Source organism: Muscardinus avellanarius (genome assembly GCF_963383645.1).
Source record: "Muscardinus avellanarius genome assembly, chromosome: 13".
Taxonomy (NCBI): domain Eukaryota; kingdom Metazoa; phylum Chordata; class Mammalia; order Rodentia; family Gliridae; genus Muscardinus; species Muscardinus avellanarius.
The window spans coordinates 68,804,192-68,827,112 of NC_137799.1; the positions used below are offsets into that span (position 1 = coordinate 68,804,192).

Here is a 22,921-nt window from a genome sequence, read left to right on the forward strand (position 1 = left end):
TAGGTTCTCACAGACTGTATGTGTACACACACACATACACACACACACATACACCATGTAGGTAACTATGTGAAGTGATGGATATGTTAAGTAGCTATATTGTGGTGAGCATTTTATAGTTTTTCTCTATTTATATACTTATATACACATATATACATGTATGCATACATATATGCATATATACATGCACACATGCATATACTGTATATATTGTATATCTTAACTTTTTACAATTTAAATTATACACTGTACACCTTAAATTTAGACAATTTTCTTCTCAATCATCCCTCAATAAAGCTGGCGGGGGGAAGATAGCTCCTTTTTTTGGATATTTTGCAAGATGAAATATTTCAAGGACTTCCGGGAAGATGGCAACGGAGAAAAGCAGGGCTTACGAGCCCCACTAACAACCAATCTCTATTACCACAAAATCAACACCTTTCATAGCCAGAAAACACCATCAGCAGAGAAACAAAAAAAATGTAATTTCAAGGGACAGAGAAAAAGAGAGCTGGAAAAACACCAGAAACCAGACCGCAGTGCTGCAGCTGGAGCCGCGGCATGAAGCGGTGGGCACCATTTTCCCTGCAGCACCAGGCTCCAGAGAGGAGGGGAACTCAGAACAGAGCTCAGAACCAGAGAGGAGATATGCCAGCCTCATGCCCGAGGATGCGGCAGCAGCGCCTAACTGCTGGTGGCAGCGGCGAATTCACCAGATGGCACCAGACCAACACACTCAACAGCCCACCAGGCTCCAGAGAGGAGCGGCGGACAGCGAGCCGAAGTGAGCCGCTGCGGATCAGCCGGGCGGGATTCGGCAGATTTCTCAGCACAGGGAGCATCTAAAGCTCCCAGGGGCTGGGCTCAGCACACCCTGCAGGGACTCAGAGCAGAGCTCAAAAACAGAAAAGAAATACGCCAGCCTCATGGCTGAGGGAAGAGCAGAGCTCAAAAACAGAAAAGAAATACGCCAGCCTCACGGCTGAGGGAGTGGCAGCGGCGCCATATTGCCACCGGCGGCAGCAGCAACAAATTCACCGAGTCCATGACAGCTCCATATGCGCACTCAACAACAGTGCGTCAAATTGTGGCCGCTAGAGGAGAAATCCCAGTACTGTACTCCCAGGGACTTGACCCAGTGGGGGAGTGGCGGTGGCAGAGATATCACACCATAGGAGAACGCCCAACCTGGCACCCCCAATGGTCTAAAGCAGCCTCGACTGACTCCCAGGGTCTGAGACTCTGCGATACAACCCAGTAAAGGAGTAGTGGTTACTGAGATACCACAGACTCGAGATCCAGAGCACCTTAAGTGAAGTCATAGTGACCCAGGGAAGAACCCAGAGAAGGCACAAACTTCCGAAATCATGGGAAAGAGGAATAGCAATGGAGCAATGAATGCCCACAACCCCACAACATTAGAACTCGATAAAACAGAAATTCAGCAATTTTCAGAAGATCAAATCAGGAAAATAACGGTAGAAATAATAGAGGTGTTTCGAAAAGAATTCAGAGAGAACCAAAGAGATAAAGGATGCAATTAATGAAGTAAAGGCCTCAATTCAAAGTACAAACAACCAATTAGACCACATGGAGAATAGAATCTCACTCCTAGAAGATGATCATTCAAAAAAATGAACACATAGTTTCTAATTTAGAAAAAAAAAATCCGACAGCAGGAATCTGACATTGAAGAAATATGGGCCCATTTTAAGAGAGCTAAGCTAAGAATAATTGGAATAGAGGAGGGAAAAGAAGGTGAAACCAAAGGGATCAACAATCTTTTCAAAGAAGTAATAGCAGAAAAATTTCCAAACGTAGAGCAAGAGGTCGATACACAGGTCCAGGAAACTTATAGAACTCCCTTTAGAGAGGATCAGAGAAGAGGATCCCCATGCCACATAATTGTCAAAATGACCAATGTGGAAGCCAAGCAGAGAATCTTAAAGGCAACAAAAACAAAGGGCCAAGTGACATTCAGAGGCAAACCAATTAGAATCACTCCAGACTTCCCAAACCAAGTCATGAGAGCCAGAAGGGCTTGGAGTAACATATTCCAAACTCTGAAAGAAAACAACTTCCAGCCAAAAATTTCCTACCCAGCAAAACTTTCTATCAAATTAGATGGGGAAATAAGAAGCTTCCACAACAAACAGAAACTGAAGGAATTTATGTCTTCAAAACCAGCGCTAGAGAAAATACTCAAAAAGGTTAACTACAAAGAAGAAATAGGTAACACACACCAGAACCAGAGAAATAAGATTTTCCATCCAACAGACAAATAAGACTGGTTATCTGTGGAGATTCATTATTTGTTAGTCTTTTACCTATCTCTAAATGGTATTGTTTGCTTTTATTGTTGCTAATTTTTAGGATTTCTAGTTGGAATATTAATATACCTTCAGATATAGCATTTGGAAATATTTTATCCCATTCTATTAGTAACTTTTAACTCTGTTTACATTGTCTTTGGATATACAATTTTTTTTTTATTTTTTAAGGAGTTTATTTACCCTTTTGTTGCCTGTGCCATTGAAATCATATCCAAGAAATCACTGCCAATTTCAAAGTTGTGAGGTTTTATGACCCAGATTTTCTTGTAAAAGTTTATAGTATTAAGATTTATATTTAGGTCTTTTATCTATTTTGAGTTAATATTTGTATATGTGTTAGGTAAGGGTCCAATTTTATTCTTTTCCCTGTAATTATTATTTTTCAACAATATTTAGTTAAAAGATTATTATTTCCTCCACCAAATGTTCGTGGAAACCTTGTCAAAAATAACTTGACAATATATGGAAGAATTTATCTCTAGGCTTTTATTTAACTCCAATGGTTTATACATATATATCTGCCTTTAGAGCAGTACTACACTGTTTCAATTATTGTAGCTTTATATGGTTTGAAATCAGAAAATATACATCTTCTAGCTTTGTTCTTCTTCGAGATTGTTTTGGGTATCTAGAGTCCATATTCCATACCAGGATAGATTTTTTTCTGAAAAATAAATAAATAAATGTATGATAGTTTCACCTAAAAAAATATTCTCTGGTAAGAAAGAAAGCAAAAAGAAATATTGAAATGTTATCTTTAAGATATCAAAAGCTTGGTATCAGACAAATGAAACTGTTATGTGAGATTATCATTGTTAATATTGGATAAATTGCTATAAAACTAGATGTCAACCATTAAGCCAAGCATGGGAAGGAGGGATGGGGAGGGAACGGGGTGGGGATTGAGTAGGGGCTAACTGGGTGATGTGTGCATGTAGGTCTACAAAAGTATTTTCTTTTTACCATTATGATGTATGAATACAGTGCACCAATAAAAAATAAATTAAGAAAAAAGAAATATTTCAAGAAGTAGATCTGTCTACAGCTGTCAGCAAGGAAAGGGGAGCAGGTACTTGTAAAATGTGATCAGAGCAATTTCTTTCCTTATTAATCCTTCAGCCTTAAAGCATAGTTTGATTTCTTAAAATTCCTCTGAAACATTCATACTCTTAAATGTTAAAATTTCATACCCTTAGCCGAGTGTGATGGTGCACACTTGTAATCCTAGTACTTGGGGGGCTGAGACAGGAGTATCTCAGATTTGAAGTCAACCTCAGCTACTTAGTGAGGCCCTCTGCAACTTAGTGAGATCCTGTTTCAAAATAAAGAATAAAAAATGGGGCTGAGGGTATAGCTCACAGGTAGAATGTCCCTGAGTGCAATGCCCAGTACTGCCACAAATAATATATATATATATCTCCACCCTTAGGTAGGGCTTAGATTTAGAAGTACATAGACTCTATTTTGAGACTATAGAGCTAGTATGTTCTTACTGAGATTAATACCTAGCAGTCTGCCTTATTAAAAATATTTTGGCAATATCGCCGTAATTTTTCTGCCCACTATGTGGAGCTAATCCTTGTGACTTTTAGGGATTTATGGTAATATTTTATTCAAAATTGTGGATTTCTTTCAAGGTTCCTCTCCTGGTGCAAAAAGATTAAAGTGAGACTTTCTACCTATAGTTGTTGTTTTTGTTTTGTTATGGAATGTACAAAACAGAGAAGAACAAATCCTGGCAGAATTTCTAATTTGGTTCACCTGGAGCACTGAGGAGAGGATGCACACCAACCACCACGGAAGGGCCTCTGCTTAGTTGACCCTTTGGCAATTGGGGAAGAATTTAATTTCTCTCACATTTACTTTGAAAGCCATAGAGTCCTGTGATGTTATTTATTTTCTTCTAAGAATTTATATTATTCAGGAAATAAGTTTTCAAATTGATTCACATTTCACTTATTTTTTTTTCTTATACTGGGAATTGGACCCATGGGCATTCTATAGAAGCTCTGAGGTACATCCTGGTGCTATTTTATTTTTATTTTGAAACAGTTTTTCACTAGATTGCTGAGGGCCTTGCTAAGTTGTGGAGACTGGCCTGGGACCTTCGATCCTCCTGTCTCAGTCTCCCAAGTACTGGGACTTAACTTTTTATTTGTGTTAATTTCCATCTTTAATATTTAAACTCAAATAAGCAACTAATACTCTTCATCATTTTTTAAGTTGTTACTTCAGGGAGAATATAACCACGACTCTTATTTTAGAATTTTTTTTCATATTGACATCAGTATGATTAGATTGTTTTTGTGTTTTGATGGGAAACAATTTGGGTTGAAAGTGGTGGTTAATGGTTACTGCTGGTACAGTATTTGAATTAGCAACTGCAGGGTGTTAGAGGGAAAGTAGTCATAGTTGTTTTGATACTAATTCACGTTCTGGTTCCTGTGAAGAGATGCTTAGATTACTCTAGTTCTCTTATAAGTTCAAAAATAGCATTAAGTAAAGGAAACAGAAGGGAACTTGCATTATGTAGGCCTCGGCCAGATTGCCTGTGTATTGAGATTTATGATGTTAGAATTTTGTATTTATATTTTGACAGTTTGGTTAAAATTCTATCATTTTATACAATGACAAGTTGCTTGAGCCAAAAGGTAGATATTTTAGCCTTTGTCTTTCTCCACTTTTAAATGAATCTGTAAAGGGTATGACTTATTCTACCAAGTCATGTATATAAGAAATGCATTTTTAAGTCATTTCTCTTAAATCAAACCACATCAAACTCCAACTTGCTGATTAGTGGGAAATTTGATCTCAGTCATTCTGTATTGGGGCCCCCGATATCCTGCCAAGATAAGGCAATATTCCAGGGTCTTTGTGCAGAGCAGATCACTCTAAGAACTTTTCTGTTTCTTGGCCTGACAGGTTACTGCTGAGATGCCCATCTGCAGTGTCCACACAGTCTCTAGAAGTCTGCTGTTCTGTGCGTTTCTAGGACAAGGAAATCTTTGCTAGAGCTGGGAGCCCCAGGACCAAAAGTCTCGCCCTTGCACATTATCCAGCAGCCATGCCTTCCACTCTTAGGAGCCACTTCACTACTACAGGAACCATTAAACTCTGTTCTTCCAGACTTTGGGAGTCCCACTTTTCCCTCCTCTCCTTTCCCCCAGTGACACTCTCCTACTGTTACAGGTTCCAAGGCTTTCAGAGCACTTAGCATAATCTCAGTGATTTAGGCTTCCACGTAGGACTGGAAGAGAAGACACATTCAAGCATTGACTACGTTCAGCTCTTTTCTAATAACCTCTCCTGAGACAAAAGGAGCATAAAATACAGATGATGACTTAGTGAGTTTCCTTACCATTACCTGAGCTGCTGAATGGGCTTTGGAGCAAGGGTAGAATCAAGGACTGCAGCTTGGAGGAATGAGGGGAATGTGGCTGAGGAGACAGTTGAGCTGCCCAGGGGGATTTTGGGAGGAAACAGGGTACTTATCACTTGTTAGAAGTATGAGTGACTTAATTTTTAATTAAGATTAATCTTTAATCTTTAATTTTTAAGAATAAAATCTCTATAACCATTTTTTATTTTCCAGCTCTGATGCTTCTGGGCACACCATCTGGGCTTGCAAGCCCATGCAATGTGGAGCAGAAAAAACTTAATGATAGAATATGTGTCTTTTTGGACAGTTCTAAGGAAATACTGTTTTTTTTTTTTTTTTTTTTTTTTTTTTTGAGGGAGGTAGCCTAGCAGGCTTTAATGGTGACTATGTGAGCTTAGATCCTAAGATGTTATGCTTAGATGAAGGACTGGTTGAAAGAGTGCTTCTGAATGAGTGCTTAAATATTTAAAAATAAAGTCCCATTGATTTACATAGGTTAAATCACATTCCTTTCACACTGAAAATATGTGTGCACGTGTGTGTGTGTGTGTGTGTGTGTGTGTGTGTGTGTGCGCGCGTGTGTTCGTGTTTGCATGCACAGGAAAGAGTATGGAGAGAGGGGCAGACTACTTTCTAGCTGTTCAAGGATTTAGAGACGGGGATATGTTAACAATGGTGTTTGTTAGGGACCTCATTTTCTTGTGTATCGTGACTCATTACATTTAAGAAGGAATTGCTCAGCTTCATCTGTGGCTTTTGAACTCCACTTGCCTCATGCATTGCCCTAACAGTCACATTCTTTACCCATTCATGTAGCAGATGTTTATTGTGCAGTGACTGTGTGAACAGGGGTCCCGGACACTGCTCCATGGGGTGAAGCGTGTCGCTGGTCCGCAGCTTTGCCATTTCTCTCACAATCGTTGTTTATGGTTGGCTTGGAGGGAAATAGGGACTTAGGACATACATGACCTTTATTTATGGAAGAAAGATTTGGAAAGTAGTAATTCTTAAAGGCACTTAAATAGTCTTCTAATTTGTTTGTTGATCTTGGGGATTGAAGTCAGGGGCATTTTACCTCTGAGCTATACCCCCAGCCCTATTTTATATTTTATTCTGAAATAGCTAAGTTTCTAATAAGCCTTGGCTTATTAGATCATAAGCAAGAACTATCTAACTCGTCCCCATACCCTAGAGTATATACTATAGCACAGACCAAGGGTGCAGATCAGTGAGTAGTGAGTAGTGAGTAGCTGAATTCTGCTGCTGCTGGTATTTCAGTTTTTCCAGAGTAATGGTTTGCTTATTTAACAAATATATCTGCTCTCTTCCCGTGGGATTGTTAGAAAATTTGTCGAGGGAAAAGTAGTAAAATGTGCTTACATTTCCTCTTTGGTTTTCTGGGCTAATTGTGGGTGAACTTTATTTAACACTCTTGCTATACTAAGAGTCTCTATGGAGCAGAGCAGCTCTCGGTTAACTTGGCAAATCATTACAGGAGAGAACAGAAGGGTCAGCATAAGCACTCTCTACTAATTAGTTGATAATTGATGTACAATGGCTGACGGATGGGACTTTAGAATATTGTTTAATTTATCTTCCCATCTTTAGGAGGTAGCTCAGAGCTGTGTTCTTAATAACATTTTACCAGAAGTGCCCAGTGGTAGAGAACAAGAGTAAGATGGAGACTTCGTGCTCAAGAATCCAGGGCACTGAACAATATGGAAAGGCATAGGAAGCCAGGCGTGGTGGTGTATACCTGTGATGTCAGTGCTTGGGAGGCTGAGACAGGAGCATTGCAGGTTCAAGACCAACCTCAGAAACTTAGACTCTCAGCAACCTAGTGAGACTCTGTTTCAAAACAAAAAATAAAAAGGGTTGGGGGTAAAGCTCAGCGGTGGAATGCCCCTGGGTTCAATACACAGTACCAAAATACGTACATACATACGTACATACACAAAACTAAATAATGTTTTTAAATCTCTCGTAGTATAAATGTGACTCCATTTAATGCAGGAATTAGATGAAATGAGTAAGGCTTCTGATTCCATACTGTGTGGATAGCATTCCTGAATGCTAAGCTTGGAAGAGTGCTGGTGTGAAAGTTACATTCTTGTGGGGTAAATGGAGGAGATTCGAGCTGAACACATGAGGCAAGGAGGTGGCTTGCATTACCATGATTCATGCAATCTCTCCGGATTGGGATTTGACCTAATTTTCTTTTTTTTTTTTTTCTTTTTTCTTCAGTGGATCTGGGGATGGGACCCAGGGGCATTTGACCTCCAAGCTACATCCCCTGCACTATTTTTTATTTTTTATTTTGAAACAAGTCTTACTAAGTTGTGCAGGGCCTCACTAATTAGCTGAGGCTGTCTGTGAACCGCAATCCTCCGGTCTCGGCCTCCTGAATGCTGGGATTACAAGCATGCACCACCATGTCCTGCATGGATTTGACCTAATTTTTTACTCACTTGGGGATGTAGTCTCAAAGTAGACTTTATACGATGCCCCCTCCCCTTAAGCTTGATTTCCTAAATCTGTATCAACCGATTGTAAAATCCTTAACTATTCTCTATCTTGCTTCCATAACCACTGCTTTTTTATTTTGCCGTTTCCCACCCTGGTCCTTGTACCCTGTCTACCTTCTGATTCATATGTGCCGTCAGCCTTCCTATCCATCTCTACTAGATTAACCTTGTGTGCACTCTGCTTCCAATGGAATGTATCATCCCATAGCATGGGTGCCCGGGGCATACCAGCCAACCACAGATCAGCACGGTCTGCTTTGGTAGGTTTGAGCTGAAGCCCAGGAATTTGTATGTTTTAATATATTTAGTGGTGCATTCTAGTTTCATACCATAACATAGCTCATAGTGATGGTGACATACATGTACACTGCACTTGGTGGCTTTCCCTGGCTCCCTCCCCACTCCCCCTTCCCCATACATGATATTGAGATTGGCATTGGTATTCTCACATGTGTGCATAATGTCAATGGAAGTGTTTCCTTCATTACTATACCCCCATCCTCAACCCCCTGGAGCCACTGGCCTTTCTTTTCCATTATCTGGAGTCCCTCTGGTAGCCAGATTACTCCCTAGCTTCTGCATATGAGAGAAAATATATGACCCTTCATTTTCTGTGACTGGCTAAGCTCACTTAAGAGTGTTCTCCAGGTCCATCTATCCATTTTCCTGAAATGACATAATATTGTTCTTTTTTATTGATGAGTAAGTAGAGTTCCATTCTTTGTATATACTGGACTTTTGTAATTCATCTGTTGATGGACACCTAGGTTGGTTCCCTATTATAAATTGTGCTGCTATAAATATGGGTATCCATGTATTACTATAATATTCTGATTCAGTCTCTTTGGAAAGATACCCAGGAGTGGTAGAGCTGGATCACATGGTGGATACAGTCCCAGTTTTTTGAGGAATCTCCACAATGATCTCCATAGTGAATGCACTAATTGGCAATTCTGCTAATTCTTCCACATCTTCATTAGCATTTATTGTTGTTTGACTTCTTGATAATTGCTATTTTTTCTTTTGGTGCTGGTGATTGAACCCAGGGGCACTCTACCTGTGAGCTACATTCCCAGCCACACACACACACACACACACACACACGTGTGTGTGTATGTATATGTATTTATTCTTCATTTTGAAAAAGGGTCTCACTAAGTTGCGGAGGGCTTAACTAAGTAGCTGAGGCTGGTTATGAACTTGCGATCCTCCTGTCTCAACTTATTAAGTTCTGGGATCACAAGTGTGCACCACCATATCTGTATTGATGATTGCCATTCTGATTGGGGTTAGATGGAATCTAGGGATTTTTTTGTATGTGGTACTGGGGATTGAACCCATGGACATTTTTCCAAGCTACATCCTCAGCCCTATTTCTATTTTTATTTTGAAATAAGGTCTTACTAAGTTGATGAGAGTCTCACTCTATCCTTGAATCTGTGATTCTCCTATCTCACTCTCCCAAGTACTCAAATTGTAGGCACCTACCACCATGTCCAGTTGGGAATTTTTATTTTTGAGAAGGGTCTTAACATTAACATATACCCAGGTTTTTTGGAGTCATTGGTCATATATAATGCCCAGCTTCTAAACCATATTGTGTTAACTTTGTTACTATAACAAAACACCCAAGAGGAACAACTTAAAAAGAGAGGTTTATTTTGATTCCTGGTTTCAGGGATTTCAATACAAAGTCTGTTGGCCTTATTGCCTTTAGGCCTGTGGCAAGACAGCACACCATGAGCGGCAAAACCATTCACTTAACAGAGGTAAAGTGAATCAAAAGAGGAGGAAAAGACTGTTTTCACAGTCCCCTTTGTTCTTCAGTGACTTCAAACCTCCCACTAGGCCGACCTCTTAAAGTTTCTACCACCTTCCAGGAATGCTAAGCCGGAGACCAAACCTCTCATGCAAGGACCTCTGGAGGACATTTCTGATGCAAACTGTAGCACAGATCCTTTGGACTAACCAAAGCACGCTGTTGAGAGGTGTCTGCTCACGTTCCCTGGCCAGAGCCGCCTCCTGCGGGCTGTTCTGACTCCTCTTCATTCCCAAGACACAGAGCACCTGCCCCTCTGTTTCCCTGCCTCCATCCCATGGTTTCCTTCTCACTCTCAGGATCCTCCTTCCTTTATTGGAGATTATTGGCTTCCACAATGTGTTCCTTAGAATTCCAGTTCTGGGTGAGTCCCTAGGAAGAAAATCTGTCCATAAACAAATGTATTTTGCATACTGTTTGCTCCTCTGGAAGAGTTATTATATGCATTTGCATTATTTTTGTGCAGGAGCATTCTACCTACCATGTCCTAATTTTTAATTATTTTATTATTTATTTTGAAGCAAGGTCTCACTAAGTTGTGGAGGCCTCACTAAGCAGCTGAAGCTGGCGTGAACCTGCGATCATCCTGTCTTAGCCTCCCAAGTACTGAGATTACAAGCCTGTGCCACCATGCCCAGCTCATTTGCATTTTTAAAGGGTCTGGAAGGATCCATAATAAAAAGATGCGTTTCACTGTTAGGCTCTTCAGCATTGTTTGACTGTGGACTCCTCCATGAGCTTTCTTTATTTATCATTTAAAACTATTCGAGCCCGCGTGGTGGTGCACGCTTATAATCCCAGCACTTGGGAGGCAGAGACAGGAGGATCGCACGGATTCAAAGCCAGCCTCAGCTACTTAGTGAGGCTCTCAGCAACTTAGTGAGACCCTGTTTCCAAATAAAATATAAAATAGGTCTGGGAGTATAGCCAGGGTAGAAAGACTCTGGGTTCTACCCCCAGTAACACACACACAAAAAAAATTAAAACTATTGGATATTGAGCATTGGCAAATGTTTTGTGGTTAATATTCTTCTGCAGTGAATTATATGTTACACTGTGATTCCTCTCCTTCTCAAAACTCCTGTCTTTCTTACTTATCTTCATGCTTAATCTTATACAATCCAGTAATAACAACAACATCATCATCATCATCATCATCATCATCATCATCATCTTCCTCGATACTGGAGATTGAAACTAGGGGCCATCTACCTCTGAGTCACAACCCCAGCTCTTTTTTATTTTTAAATGGGGAAGGGAGGGGTCCTGCTAAGTTACCGAAGGTATTCTTAAATTGCTGAGGCTGGCCTCAAACCTGCGATCATCCTGTCTCAGCCTCCCAAGTACTGGGATTACAGTGTACCCCCATGCCTGGCTCAGTAGCATTATCTGATTGTTCGTGAGTGAGTCATCTCTCTCTTCAGATATTGTAAGCTCCACAGAGACAGGATGCTATTCAAGCATTCCTTATCTCCTGTAGGTTTTGTGCAGTTTTGAGCATGTGTAGCGTTTGCCAACTTGAAGTGATTTGCTCTTGAATACAGGAGCAGTTATTTCCTTTTGATTCTCAATCTTTGGTCTTCTCAGTCATTTTCTTGTGTCTCGCTGTATTTCACATTGGCACACTACACACTCACGCACGTTCGTGACCCTGCCATTGCTATATGTCAGCAGTGAAACATTACAAATTGGACAGAGCACTACATAACAAACCTGTTATGTTCAGAATGCAAGCGTTTATTCATTTCTGTTTCTGGGGAATAGTCTGAGTGAAGGCTGGGAGAGCCTGATGACCTTGTTCCAGCGGCTTCTTTGACCTGTTGTTTATTTTGCATGGGGACTGGAAGGAAAAGTCTACCTGTCCCTCTCTATGGTGAAAAGCATATACTTTTCAAATTTCTCTCATATATCTATCTGATAGTTATCCCAATTTAGAGAAGAGAATGGGCTCTGATGGATAGCATGCCTTTCCCAAGATGATGTACCTTATTATTGATGGGCATCTGTATTTCATTATAATCTAAGAATGAATATATAAGCCGGGCATGGTGACACACGCTTGTAATCTCAGCATTCGCGGCCAGCCTCAACTACTTAGGCCCTTGCAACTCAGTGAGACCTTGTTTCAAAATAAAGAATAAAATATAGGGCTGGAGGTATATCTCATAGGTAGAATGCCCCTGGGTTGCACTCCCAGTATGGAAAAAAAAAAAAGAATAAATATGTGTGGTATGAGATTAAATTGTTATTTCAGTATTAATTTAGAGGCACTATTCTTTCAAAAACAGGCATATTCTGGTAGTTTTTCTTAAGAATAAAGGGGCAATGTGTGCCTAACTCATTTTGCTTTTAGAATTATAACATATAGCTGGGCGTGGTGGCGCACGCTTATAATCACCGTGATTGGGAGGCAGAGACAGGAGGATCGCGCAGGTTTGAAGCCAGCCGTGCGTGCTGGCTTAGGAGACCCTGTTTCCAAATAAAAATATAAAATAGGTCTGGCAGTGTAGCCCGGAGGTAGAAGGGCTTCCAGGAAACCCAGTACCACCACCACCACCAAAAAAAAAAAAAAAGAATTATAACATATATATTCATGTTTTGTTATTGCTTTGTTTGAACTTAGAGAAAGAAGTGGAAGGATATACATTTTCTTTCTTTCTTTTTTCTTTTGGTGGTACTGGAGATTGAACCCAGGAGCATTCTACCTCTGAGCTACACCTTTAGCCCCGTTTTTTTTTTTTTTTTCTTTTTCGTTTTTTAAAATTTGAAAGAGGGTCTCAATAAGTTGCTGAGACTGCCCTTGAACCTGTGATTCTCTTGTCTCAGCCTCCCAAGTACTGGGATTATAGTTGTGTGCTATTCTCCCTGGCTGTGGATATACATTTAAATTGTAAATTTAAATCTTAAAGGTGTGATACTGAAGAGGGATGGTAATATGTGTTTTTCTTAATATACTTCTGCATTATTTGTAAAAGCACACATACACAAATATGTCTTTTTAAAAATTTTTAAATGTGAATAAAGGTGATCCAAAATAAAATAACTAACACATTCTAGACAATGCTTTGTTATATGCTAAGCTAATAAACCTTAGGGATAAAAAAGTGTGTGCCGTATTTCCAAGCATTATTTGGGGGTCTGTGAGAAGCTCACAATATATAATATATTTCTTTCATATTCAAGTGTCCTTTGTTCCTGATAGGAGAAATGCATGTATCAAGGCCAGCCTCCGTAACTTAGTGAGGCCGTTAACAACTTAGAGAGACCCTGTTTCAAAATAATGAAATAGAACTGGGGGTGTAACTCAGAGGTGGAAGGTACTTGGGTACAATCCCAAAAGCATTTGAAATTTGTTTGCTTTTGAAGGGAGTATAAGACTCCTAGTTTACATTAGGCATTTATTTGGATTTATTCAAGGAAGCCTTGCCAGTTAGGACTACTCAAGTGCTCAGGACTAGAAATAATTGGAAAATTTGAGCCTCAAAGTTGCATAAACTTCATTTGCAAAAGACCTAAATTGGCTTTCAACTCTACCTTAATTTTGTGTTCACCAGGGAGAAAAAAAAAAAAAAAAAAAAAGACCAAGCTTGTATAAAACAGGTTTGCCCAGTGAAAGGTTTATTGAGAGGTTTAAAAAAATTCTTCTGGTTTTTCTTGCCAAGTTTTGAAAATTGTTTTTTTCAATACCCGGAAAGTTTTGAAATTTGAAAATTTTTTTTTCTATTATAGTGTTGTTTTATAGTAAAATCCTCTTGAAGTATTTGGCTAGTAATTGGCACCTAAATTTGAGATAATCAGAGTCTTATTAAAAAAAAACAACAAAACATTTAGCTGAAAGAAAGATGATGGGGGGGGGAGTAACCTAAAGCCTGGCGCCCATCCATGATGGGGCAAGCTGACCGTGCTGTGTGAAGGGCTTGGGCAGGGAGGCGGCAGTGTGCAGTCTCTGGATACCCAGAAGAAAAGGGGCACCAGGAACCATACCAGGGAGGTACTAGAGACACGTTCTTTACTAAAATATAACCAACCCTTGTGCCTGGCCCTAATGATAACTTATACAATTTGGGTTCTTTAGTCCTCTAAAAAACAGTATGAAATAACTGCTGGTATTAACCCACTTTTGAGATTGAGAGACAGAAGCACAGAGGGCTTAAAGTAACTTCTCCAGGACCATACAGCCAGTTAGTGGAGCTAGGAAGCAAACCTGTGCTCTTTTTCCCTCCCTCCCTCCCTCCCTCCCTCCCTCCCTTTCTTTTGTGGTACTGGGAATTGAATAGAGGAGGATTCTACCTCTGAGCTACACTTTCTGCCTTTTTAATTTTTTGGTTGGAAACAGGGTCTCACTAAGTTGCTGAGAATCGCACTAAGTTGCTGAGGCTGTCCTCGAACCTGCAATCATCCTTTCTCAGCCTCCCAAGTTCTGGGATTAATGGTATGCACCACCATCCTGGGCTCAAACCTGGGCTCTTAACTGCCATGCTCTGTGCTATTAACCTCTTACTTCTTCTTCCAGCTTTTCCATGGTTCCATTTTCCTTCAGTGCTCCAGTGTTATTAATCTGTTCTTGAAGACCCACCTGAGCATGTTTTAGAGCTTTCCTTACAATGGCAATCCTAGATTAGAAAACAGTTTGAATATAGACATTGTATTTGTAGCATATCATTGCTAATTATCTTGAATTTGATGATGTGTTATTGTGATATATTAATGGATAAAGGGAATATATCTATGACTTAAAAGGTTTTAAATTAATAGTGATAGGAATCTCATGTATAGGAAATCAATGGATAGATCATTAGATAAAATTGGAGATAATTTTATTATTTCTTTAACATTTCTGTTGATTTTTAAATGTTTTAGAGTATAAAATATTTGGAGGAAAACCTTGATGGGTAGAGGTGTTAAGGGTTAGTATATTAACATGTACTAATTTTTTTTTACCTTGAGAACAACCTATGCTTTAAGTACTATTATTATTCCCATTTTAGAATAGTGTGCTAAGGCAGGATTTTTAAGAATCTTGCCCAAAGTGCCACAAGTATTAAGAGCAAGAGGGAGGACTTGAATCCTGATATGGATATTTCTGCTTTAAAACACCTTGTTTTAGCTGGGCTTGGTGGCATATACCCATAATACCAGTACTTGAGAGGCTAATATGGAAGGATCGCAGTTCCTCACCAGCCTCAACAACCTAGCAGGTCTCTCAGCAAACTAGTGAGACCCTACTTCAAAAACAAAAAATAGCCGGGCATGGTGGCGCACGCTTGTAATCCCCGCGCTTGGGAGGTAGGGACAGGAGGATTGCGCAGGTTCGAAGCCAGCCTCGCTGGTTTAAGAGACCTTGTTTCCAAATAAAAATATAAGATAGGTCTGGGAGTGTAGCCTGGAGGTAGAGGGGTTCCATCCCCAGTACCACCAAAAATAAAAATAAAAAGGGCTGGGGTATACCTGGAGGGAGAATTCCTCTGATTTCAATCCCCAGTATCAAAACAGAACAAACAGAACAAAATATCTTACATATGTATTAGATTAGACCATATAGAAATTGTTCTATGATCATTTTTAACTGGTTAGAAAAGCCATTCATATGCCTCCTCCTAGGAGCAGGTATGACCTTTTCTATAATGAATGGTTGGTCTGCTGTGTGTCTTTGGAGGCCAGGTGGCCCTGTGAAGGATTGTGTCACCCTGTTTACCACTGTTTCCAAAGAGTGCCTGGGTCTGGTTGGCATCTGATAAGTGTTAGTTGTATTAACAGGAACAACCATAAAGCTTTGCTTATTTCTCCCCTTTCCCTTCATATACATTTCAGTTTTATTAATCCTGTGTCTGTGTCATTTTTAGGAGAACCAGTGGATAGACGTAAATATTTAGGAAAGATGCAGGCTTATCAGTGATAACTGCAAACTCATCAACTGTTAGACTTCAGGAGGACCCTTTCAACTAATGATGACATTGATTAAAACATGCCCCTTCTATGATGGCCTCTTAGTTCAGAAACTCAAAAATATAAAACGTTTGGGCTCCTCACTAGCACGAAGTGATTTTGGCTAGAATGTATGTGGTACTCAGAATGCCATCCTCTTGGATCCTCATTTGAGCAGTAAACACATTTTAAAAACACATCATGTTGTCTCTAAAAATAAGCAGTATTTCAAAATGAAAACCAGTGCACAAGTAGTTGGCACATCTGGTAGTCAGAAAAGTTGTATGGTTTGTTTTTAGGGAATGACAAGCCAAGGAATGTTCAAACTTGGCCAATTGCAAACTTTCCTTCTATCTGTGATGACACCTGGTTTTAAAAAAATTGGCTCCAGGCTCAAACAGAAAGAACATTGGAAATGGCCAGAGAATTAAAACAGCACCATTTACTATCTTGTTTTGGGCAAAGAATTCTAAAGAACTGTTTTCTTCTTAAAGAAAGAGAATGGAGCAAAAAAAAAAAAATAGAAAAAGCAAAAGCAAAGATAGTCATGAAGTAACAGTAATTAACAATTGTGTCGACATCCATTGAGGACCTACTAAGTGCTAGACAATGTGCTGAGTCTTTCAGATGTGTTGTTGATACTAGATGTACAACAACCTTATGAAGCGATGTTAATTTTCTTTCCTTTGGTAGATGAGAAGACACAGAAATAAGGCACACAAATGTTCAGTAATTTGCCTGAGTCACACAACTAGCTGATCCCAGGCAGGCTGGAGTCCCCACCGCAGAGCACTGTACACTTCATTGTATCTGGCAGTAGTAAAAGTGAGATGGTCACATTGACTATGGTGGCTCTTGCTCAGACTGTTTGCCTGCACTCATGAGACAGATGGTGCTGTTTTCCAGAGCATTCGGATAGCTGCATGCAAATAGTCTATGTTCCTAAGAAGTCCACTATCAATTCTCATGATTCAAGACCATCATCTGTGGTTCTATCAGAAGCTGTCATTCCTTTGTAATTAGAGGACATTTAAGTTGACCAGTGAATTTGGGGTATTAATAAAACCTGATAAAGATATTATGGAGAGAAGGAGTAAGATTTCAATATTATAGAACAAGACAATAATGTGAATGTATGAATACAGGGTAAAAGGTTACACAGGCAGTCCTGACAGTGTAAAACTCTGGTCCAGGAAGATAGATCCATAATGACCATTCCCACCGCCTCTTTCTTCTATTCAACCTAGTTAGCAAAACCATGAAGAAGTGTCAATGGATTGGCATGGTTGTAACTGTCCCCCCCCCCCAATGGCACCGTGTCTCAAAAATGACAGTCAGGATGGCTTTGCTGGAAATAATTGGTCAGTATTTAATATTCACTATATCTATCATTTATTTTCATTTTTTCACTCTTTACTGCACAGTGTTTATTTGTGCCATCTAACAGACTCAGGGCTAGGTGCTAAGAAAGCAGAGACACTTCAAATAAGGGCTTTGTCTTTAAGAAGCAGCAAAGTATAAAAAAGGAGAGGATAGCAGGCAGGTAAACAGTTCAGTGTCTGAAGTTTCTGAAGTAATCCAGGTGCTGAGGCAGGTACCGAAATTGAGGTCACAGGGAAAAGAAGAGAAAAGTTGGTTGCTCTACCCAGTTGGCAGTGGGGAAGGGGAGTCCAAGAGGAGACCCTAAAGATGCAGAGGTGCTCATGAGGTAGGTAAGTTAGGCTAAGGGCGTTCCAGGTAGAGAGAAGAGCATGCACCATTTACAAGGGTTAAAGTAAAAATTTCAGTGATCGTACAGCAATTGAGACACATGTTCAAGTGAATTGGCTATTCATGGTCTCAGTGGTACATAAAATAATGATATGCCTTACTATATATTGGCATTTTATGTTTGATGAACTAGGTATTAATATGCTTTGCCACAAAGTGCTATTTCTCAGGTGTGCTATTCCAGCTGCTAATGGGCCATCCTCTTAGGGGTAGCTAGATCGTATTGCCTTTTTATTAAGAGGAGACAGGCATGAAGTGACTGAGTTACTTATTTGAATATATGGTACTCTGTTTGACAGAATACTTGACATCCGAGGTTGCCTTTACTAGCAATGGCTGGTAGCAATGGAACCTGGGGAGATAATTCATTTGTCTCATGTACTGGACTAGGCTATGAACCATCACATTGACTTTTTTCAAGGTAAAAAATAAGTTTGAAATGCCAATGGATTGGGATTTGGGATTTGTGAGGACATTCAATTTACAATGTATTACATAAAATGATACCCACCGCTCTTGGTGTCAAGATGAATCCCTGACGGTGCAATGTTTTATGAGTTATGAGAATAACATATTTATAACTGATCATGCAGGGTACAAGAAAATGGATCATATATAATCTGCTGTGGGAGGGGTTAAAGGGAGGTTCTGGGTTATACATCTGAAAAAATAAAATCTGAGACATTTCTGTTGGAGTTAATGATCTTGGAAAATATCCAAGGAAGAAACTGAGCATTCTAGAGCCCAAACTTAAACACACAGGTGTCATGAAAATATACCCTAGCAGTATCAGTTCCTGCTCTCATTTAATCCACATGTGACCTTGGGAAAATCAAATTGTCATTTGGATTTTAGTTTCCCAAGGCTGGACTAGCACAGGATGCCTGCCAGCTAGTGAGGCTGTGGCTTTACCAGATTTTTTGAGATGTAGCCACATTGAGGACTCAGAGATTGTTCCAGTGTTATGTTTGTCCTTCGGTCTTAGGGTCTCTTGGAAGAAAACATTAGAAAAGATGACAAGCAAAAGAATTTTGTGGCTATTGATTTAATTTTGAGGAAAACAAAATAGGAAATTATGCCCATAGGGCTAAGTTATACTTTCTACCTCCTTTGATCCCAAATCTATCAGTGAAGAAGATGGGAAATTTAGTGAGAAAATTTGAGAACCAATTTGTTAAAAAACTGAGATCATATTTATTTTCATTTGTTAGAAGTGGGAACAAAATGTACAATTTCTGAGACTTGACCAGGTAGTTGGCAAAAAATGTTTGAAAAAGTACACCCATGTAAAAAGAATGTCTAGAATGATTCAACTATTATTATTTTTTTACAAATGAGTCATGGCAGTGTTTGCCTTTTTCCTTTGCTTTTCACTTTTCCATAACGACACAGATTCTTGTGGGTTTTTCCTTTTTTTTTTCCTTTCTGCTTTGGGTATGTACCAAAATTTTCTATGTTGGAAGATTATAACTAATGTAAATGAAAAGTCTATGTTGAATTAGGTAACCATGCTGCTTTTCAAATGATTATTTTATAGCTCGCTCATCCCAATTTTTAAAAACACTGAATATATGTCCAATGACAGTATATTGGGATGAAGAGGAAAAACTCAAGGTCAAAGGGACAGAGCCAGATATATCCAGTAAAGAAGCTTTTTGGAAGTCTAGATTTTGGTGAAGTGAACCAGTTAAACGGTTTTCTCCTCCAGCAGTATCAACTTTCTTTGCTGGATGATTTGAGATATTAGCTATTCTATGAAAACAAAACCAAACAAGTAATTCTATCTACCTAACACCTTAATCCTTTAGGTGAGAATATTATAAAATACAACTTTTAATATGATTCTCAAAATGTGACTCTCACTTCTACATAGGAGTGATAGGTAACCACATTTTGTATGAGTAGTGATTCTAGAAGGGTTTCTATGGTAGCATTATGGCTTTGTCATTGGAATCAGAGAAAGATATTTGGTATCACGAATATAAAAAAATTCAAGGACTGTCTCTCAAGATGGGTCCTGATATAAGTGTGCACGTGTGTGTATTTACTGATTTCTGATGTAAGGGGCATGAAAGCTAACCTGATTCATTTGTTTTTAGGGGCTCTTGGCTTTGGGCCTCAGTGCAAGTCCATTGGAAAAGGCAGCTGCAACAATCTAGTGGTCACCAGCAGTCCCATGATGGTTCAGCGACTGGGACCCATTTCACCTCCAGCAAGCCAGGTCTCTACAGCATGCAAGCAGATCAGTCCTAGCTTACAGAGGGCAGTGAATGCAGCCAACCTGAATATACCTCCTTCAGATACCAGGTCTCAAGTAACTTTTTATTCCCCCCTTCTTTATGGTATAATCATACCCCATGAGTGTTTTCTCTTCTCTTCATGAAAATGCACACCACACATACACACATACATGCACTCACTCAAGCGATTCTTTGAATTTGAGTTTTGAAGCGGAATGTGCCTACTCAAGTATGTGTCATGGTATCCTCTCAGTTGGGAGGAATGGTTTAATCCTGCAGTCCTGTGAAGTGGATTGAATGACTGCCGGTTTTGCGTCTCAGTGACTGATGGCCAGTTTGTAAGTTTGCCAGTTCCTGGTGAAGAGGTCATGCTGTGACCTTGCTGGTGTTCCTCATTCACCTGTCTCACCTGTGGGGGTTTCACTGTGCGTGTTGCAGGCTCTCTACACTGCTTTTCAAGCTGTTTGGTCAGTCTGCCGGTTCACTCATCTGCCCATCCACTCGCTCATCTGCCCAAATATGACCTACTGTCTGCATATTATGATAATTAAATTTAGAGAGATAGCAGTGAGAGTAAAGATAGAAATAGTTAATTTTAAGACTTTATGATGTGTCTGGGAAGACATATTTTCATGTATGAGTTACATAACTTACAAGTATGGTTAGGTAGCAGAATAAGTAGATACAATACAATAATCGCCACATATCTATTTCCATGGGGGAGAACTGAATAGAAAAGAGAAGTCACCCCCTCAGATAAATTTTTTTTTCTCTCAAGGTTTATATTGGGGGGGAATAAAACCAAAATACTATGTAATGTTTAGGGTCTTTCTTTTTGAAGTTAATTATGTCAGCTTTAGAATTTACCTTTTGGAAAAATACAACCCTGAGTTTTCACCTCTGAGTCCCAGCTCTGCCGTCATGGTTATCTTGCAAAGGAGTTTTACTCTGTGGGCCTCTGCTTCTGCTTCTTGGGGGGGCTGTAAGTCACTAAGATACCTTGTGATTCTGAGACCCTGTCTCTTCTTCTTTTCCTTCTTCCTGCCTCTTTTCTACACTGTTGTCCTCTTGCACAATTCCGGCTGCCATTTGAGACTCTGAAATCATAATTCCTGGATCATTTATTTATGCCGATTTTTTTCGTGAGGTGGAAAGTTGTTTTTCAGCTGAGACTTTTTGTGATGGGAAGCTGCTGTCATTTTCCCATTGATGATTATGCCTTCAGGGACTCCTCAGACTTGCTGAGTGCTGCATGTAAAATTAACTGTGCTCATGGGTGGGTGTCATTGGGAAGCCTTCAGCTTCCTGTCTGTGGCAAGTCCAGCCCATGCCTTGAAGGCAGAGTCATAATTAATGGAGAAACTGATGGTAGGCAGAGCACAGACTGCTCAAGCCATGCACCTTATGCAGCCCCTTTCATGGGTAGGCCAGAGAAGGGTCATTATCTCAGTGTTTTCTGGCATATTTGATTCCTTAGCATAATTTTATATCCTTAAAAGACAATGCCTTAAAGATGCATTGACAAGTGTTTTTGACTATGTATTATGTGAGCCCTTCTATGAGAAAAAAAATTTTTGCAGGATGAGCAAAGAAACACAAATTGAGAAGTGGCTTGGTGAAGGATGGAACGTACTTTTAGCAATTTGGAAAGGTCGCATATTATTTGTGATCTTTAGATTGGTTTGTGTGTTCCAGCAGAGGAAGAAAGGGTAAGAGGCAGCAGTTCATCCTGGAAGACATTTTACTGTCTAGAGATAAAGAGTAGACGGTGAGGGAATCAGCTTAGTGCTTTATCCATCAGAGGCCTGCTCGGGGTAGATGGGGGTGGGAGAGGGCACAAATTGTTCAGTCTGAGAGATGCTTGTCCTATGAAAAGCTGCAACATTTACTGTTTTCCCTTATTATATATGTAATTCCTATTCACTGTAGAAAATGTGGGAGATATGGAAGAGCACCAGTGAGTTGGTGACAGTCTTCCTGAGCCCTATCACCCAGATACAACCGTGGGTAGAATTTTGATAGGCATCCTTCTGGTTATATACCAATGCATGAATCAAGAACAGTTGCTTCAGTCTCCACCAAATTGACCTAATAATTGACATAGTTTTAGAATTATTTTTTCAGTTTATATATTATAAACTATTTTATAGTAAAAGTCTTATTCAGCCATACATAATGGTTTCTCTCTGCCCTAAATTCTGTTTTGTAAAGTATATAAATAAAATTAATTCTTATCAGTTTCAATAATGGGCATTTAGTTTTTTCCCCTTATTTTTGTATTTTAAATAATGCCTTATTATATTATCGCTGTAAGTCTTCTACTGCACATCTCTGGTTGTTAGAATAAATTCTTGGAAGTAAAATTTGCTGGGTTAAAGGGAACGCAGTTTGCCTGCTTTTGATATCTGTTCCCAAATTGCACTGCGGAAAAGACCTACTCATTTGTAAACTCATCAACAGTCTAAAAGATTGCCCGTTTTTCAGACCTTTTAAAATATTATGTATTAGTATTTTTATAAGTGTTGCCAGCTTGAGGTAGAAAAACAGTTTATTTCATTTGCGTTCCTTAATTATTGATACTATTGAACAGTTTTCATGGGTTTTTGGCTCTATTTTGTTTTTTTTACTTCATTTGAGTATATTTTTCTCTTGGGGTTCTCATCTTGGAAAAAGCACTTCTTCCTTAGCTTTGTTGGGTTCTGTGTAACACAATGATGAGAATCTTGCCCTAATGTTGTACATTTGCTCTGATTAATTTCCCAACCATTTTTGACAAGCCCACTTCAATGATAAGTGCAACTTATCATTTTGAAGATCTGAGAATTGTTCTCACCTTAGGCATTGCTCAAAGTTTCCTGTGGAGACTGTTGGATATGGTTCTCTTAAAATGACAAGAACAAGGTACAGTGACCTCATACAGTGGCTTCATA

The 22,921-nt window shown here is 39.5% G+C and overlaps 1 protein-coding gene across 1 annotated transcript in view; it reads left to right on the plus strand.

The window, feature by feature from the left end:
* The window catches only part of GLIS3 (GLIS family zinc finger 3), a gene marked incomplete at both ends in the record, with an annotated part of 470,092 nt that overhangs the window by 121,652 nt on the left and 325,519 nt on the right, over window positions 1–22,921 (plus strand). The window contains one exon of the mRNA XM_080708663.1: window positions 19,851–20,058. Within this exon, the coding sequence (XP_080564789.1) occupies window positions 19,851–20,058 (208 nt within the window). The remainder of the gene's footprint in view (window positions 1–19,850; window positions 20,059–22,921) is intronic.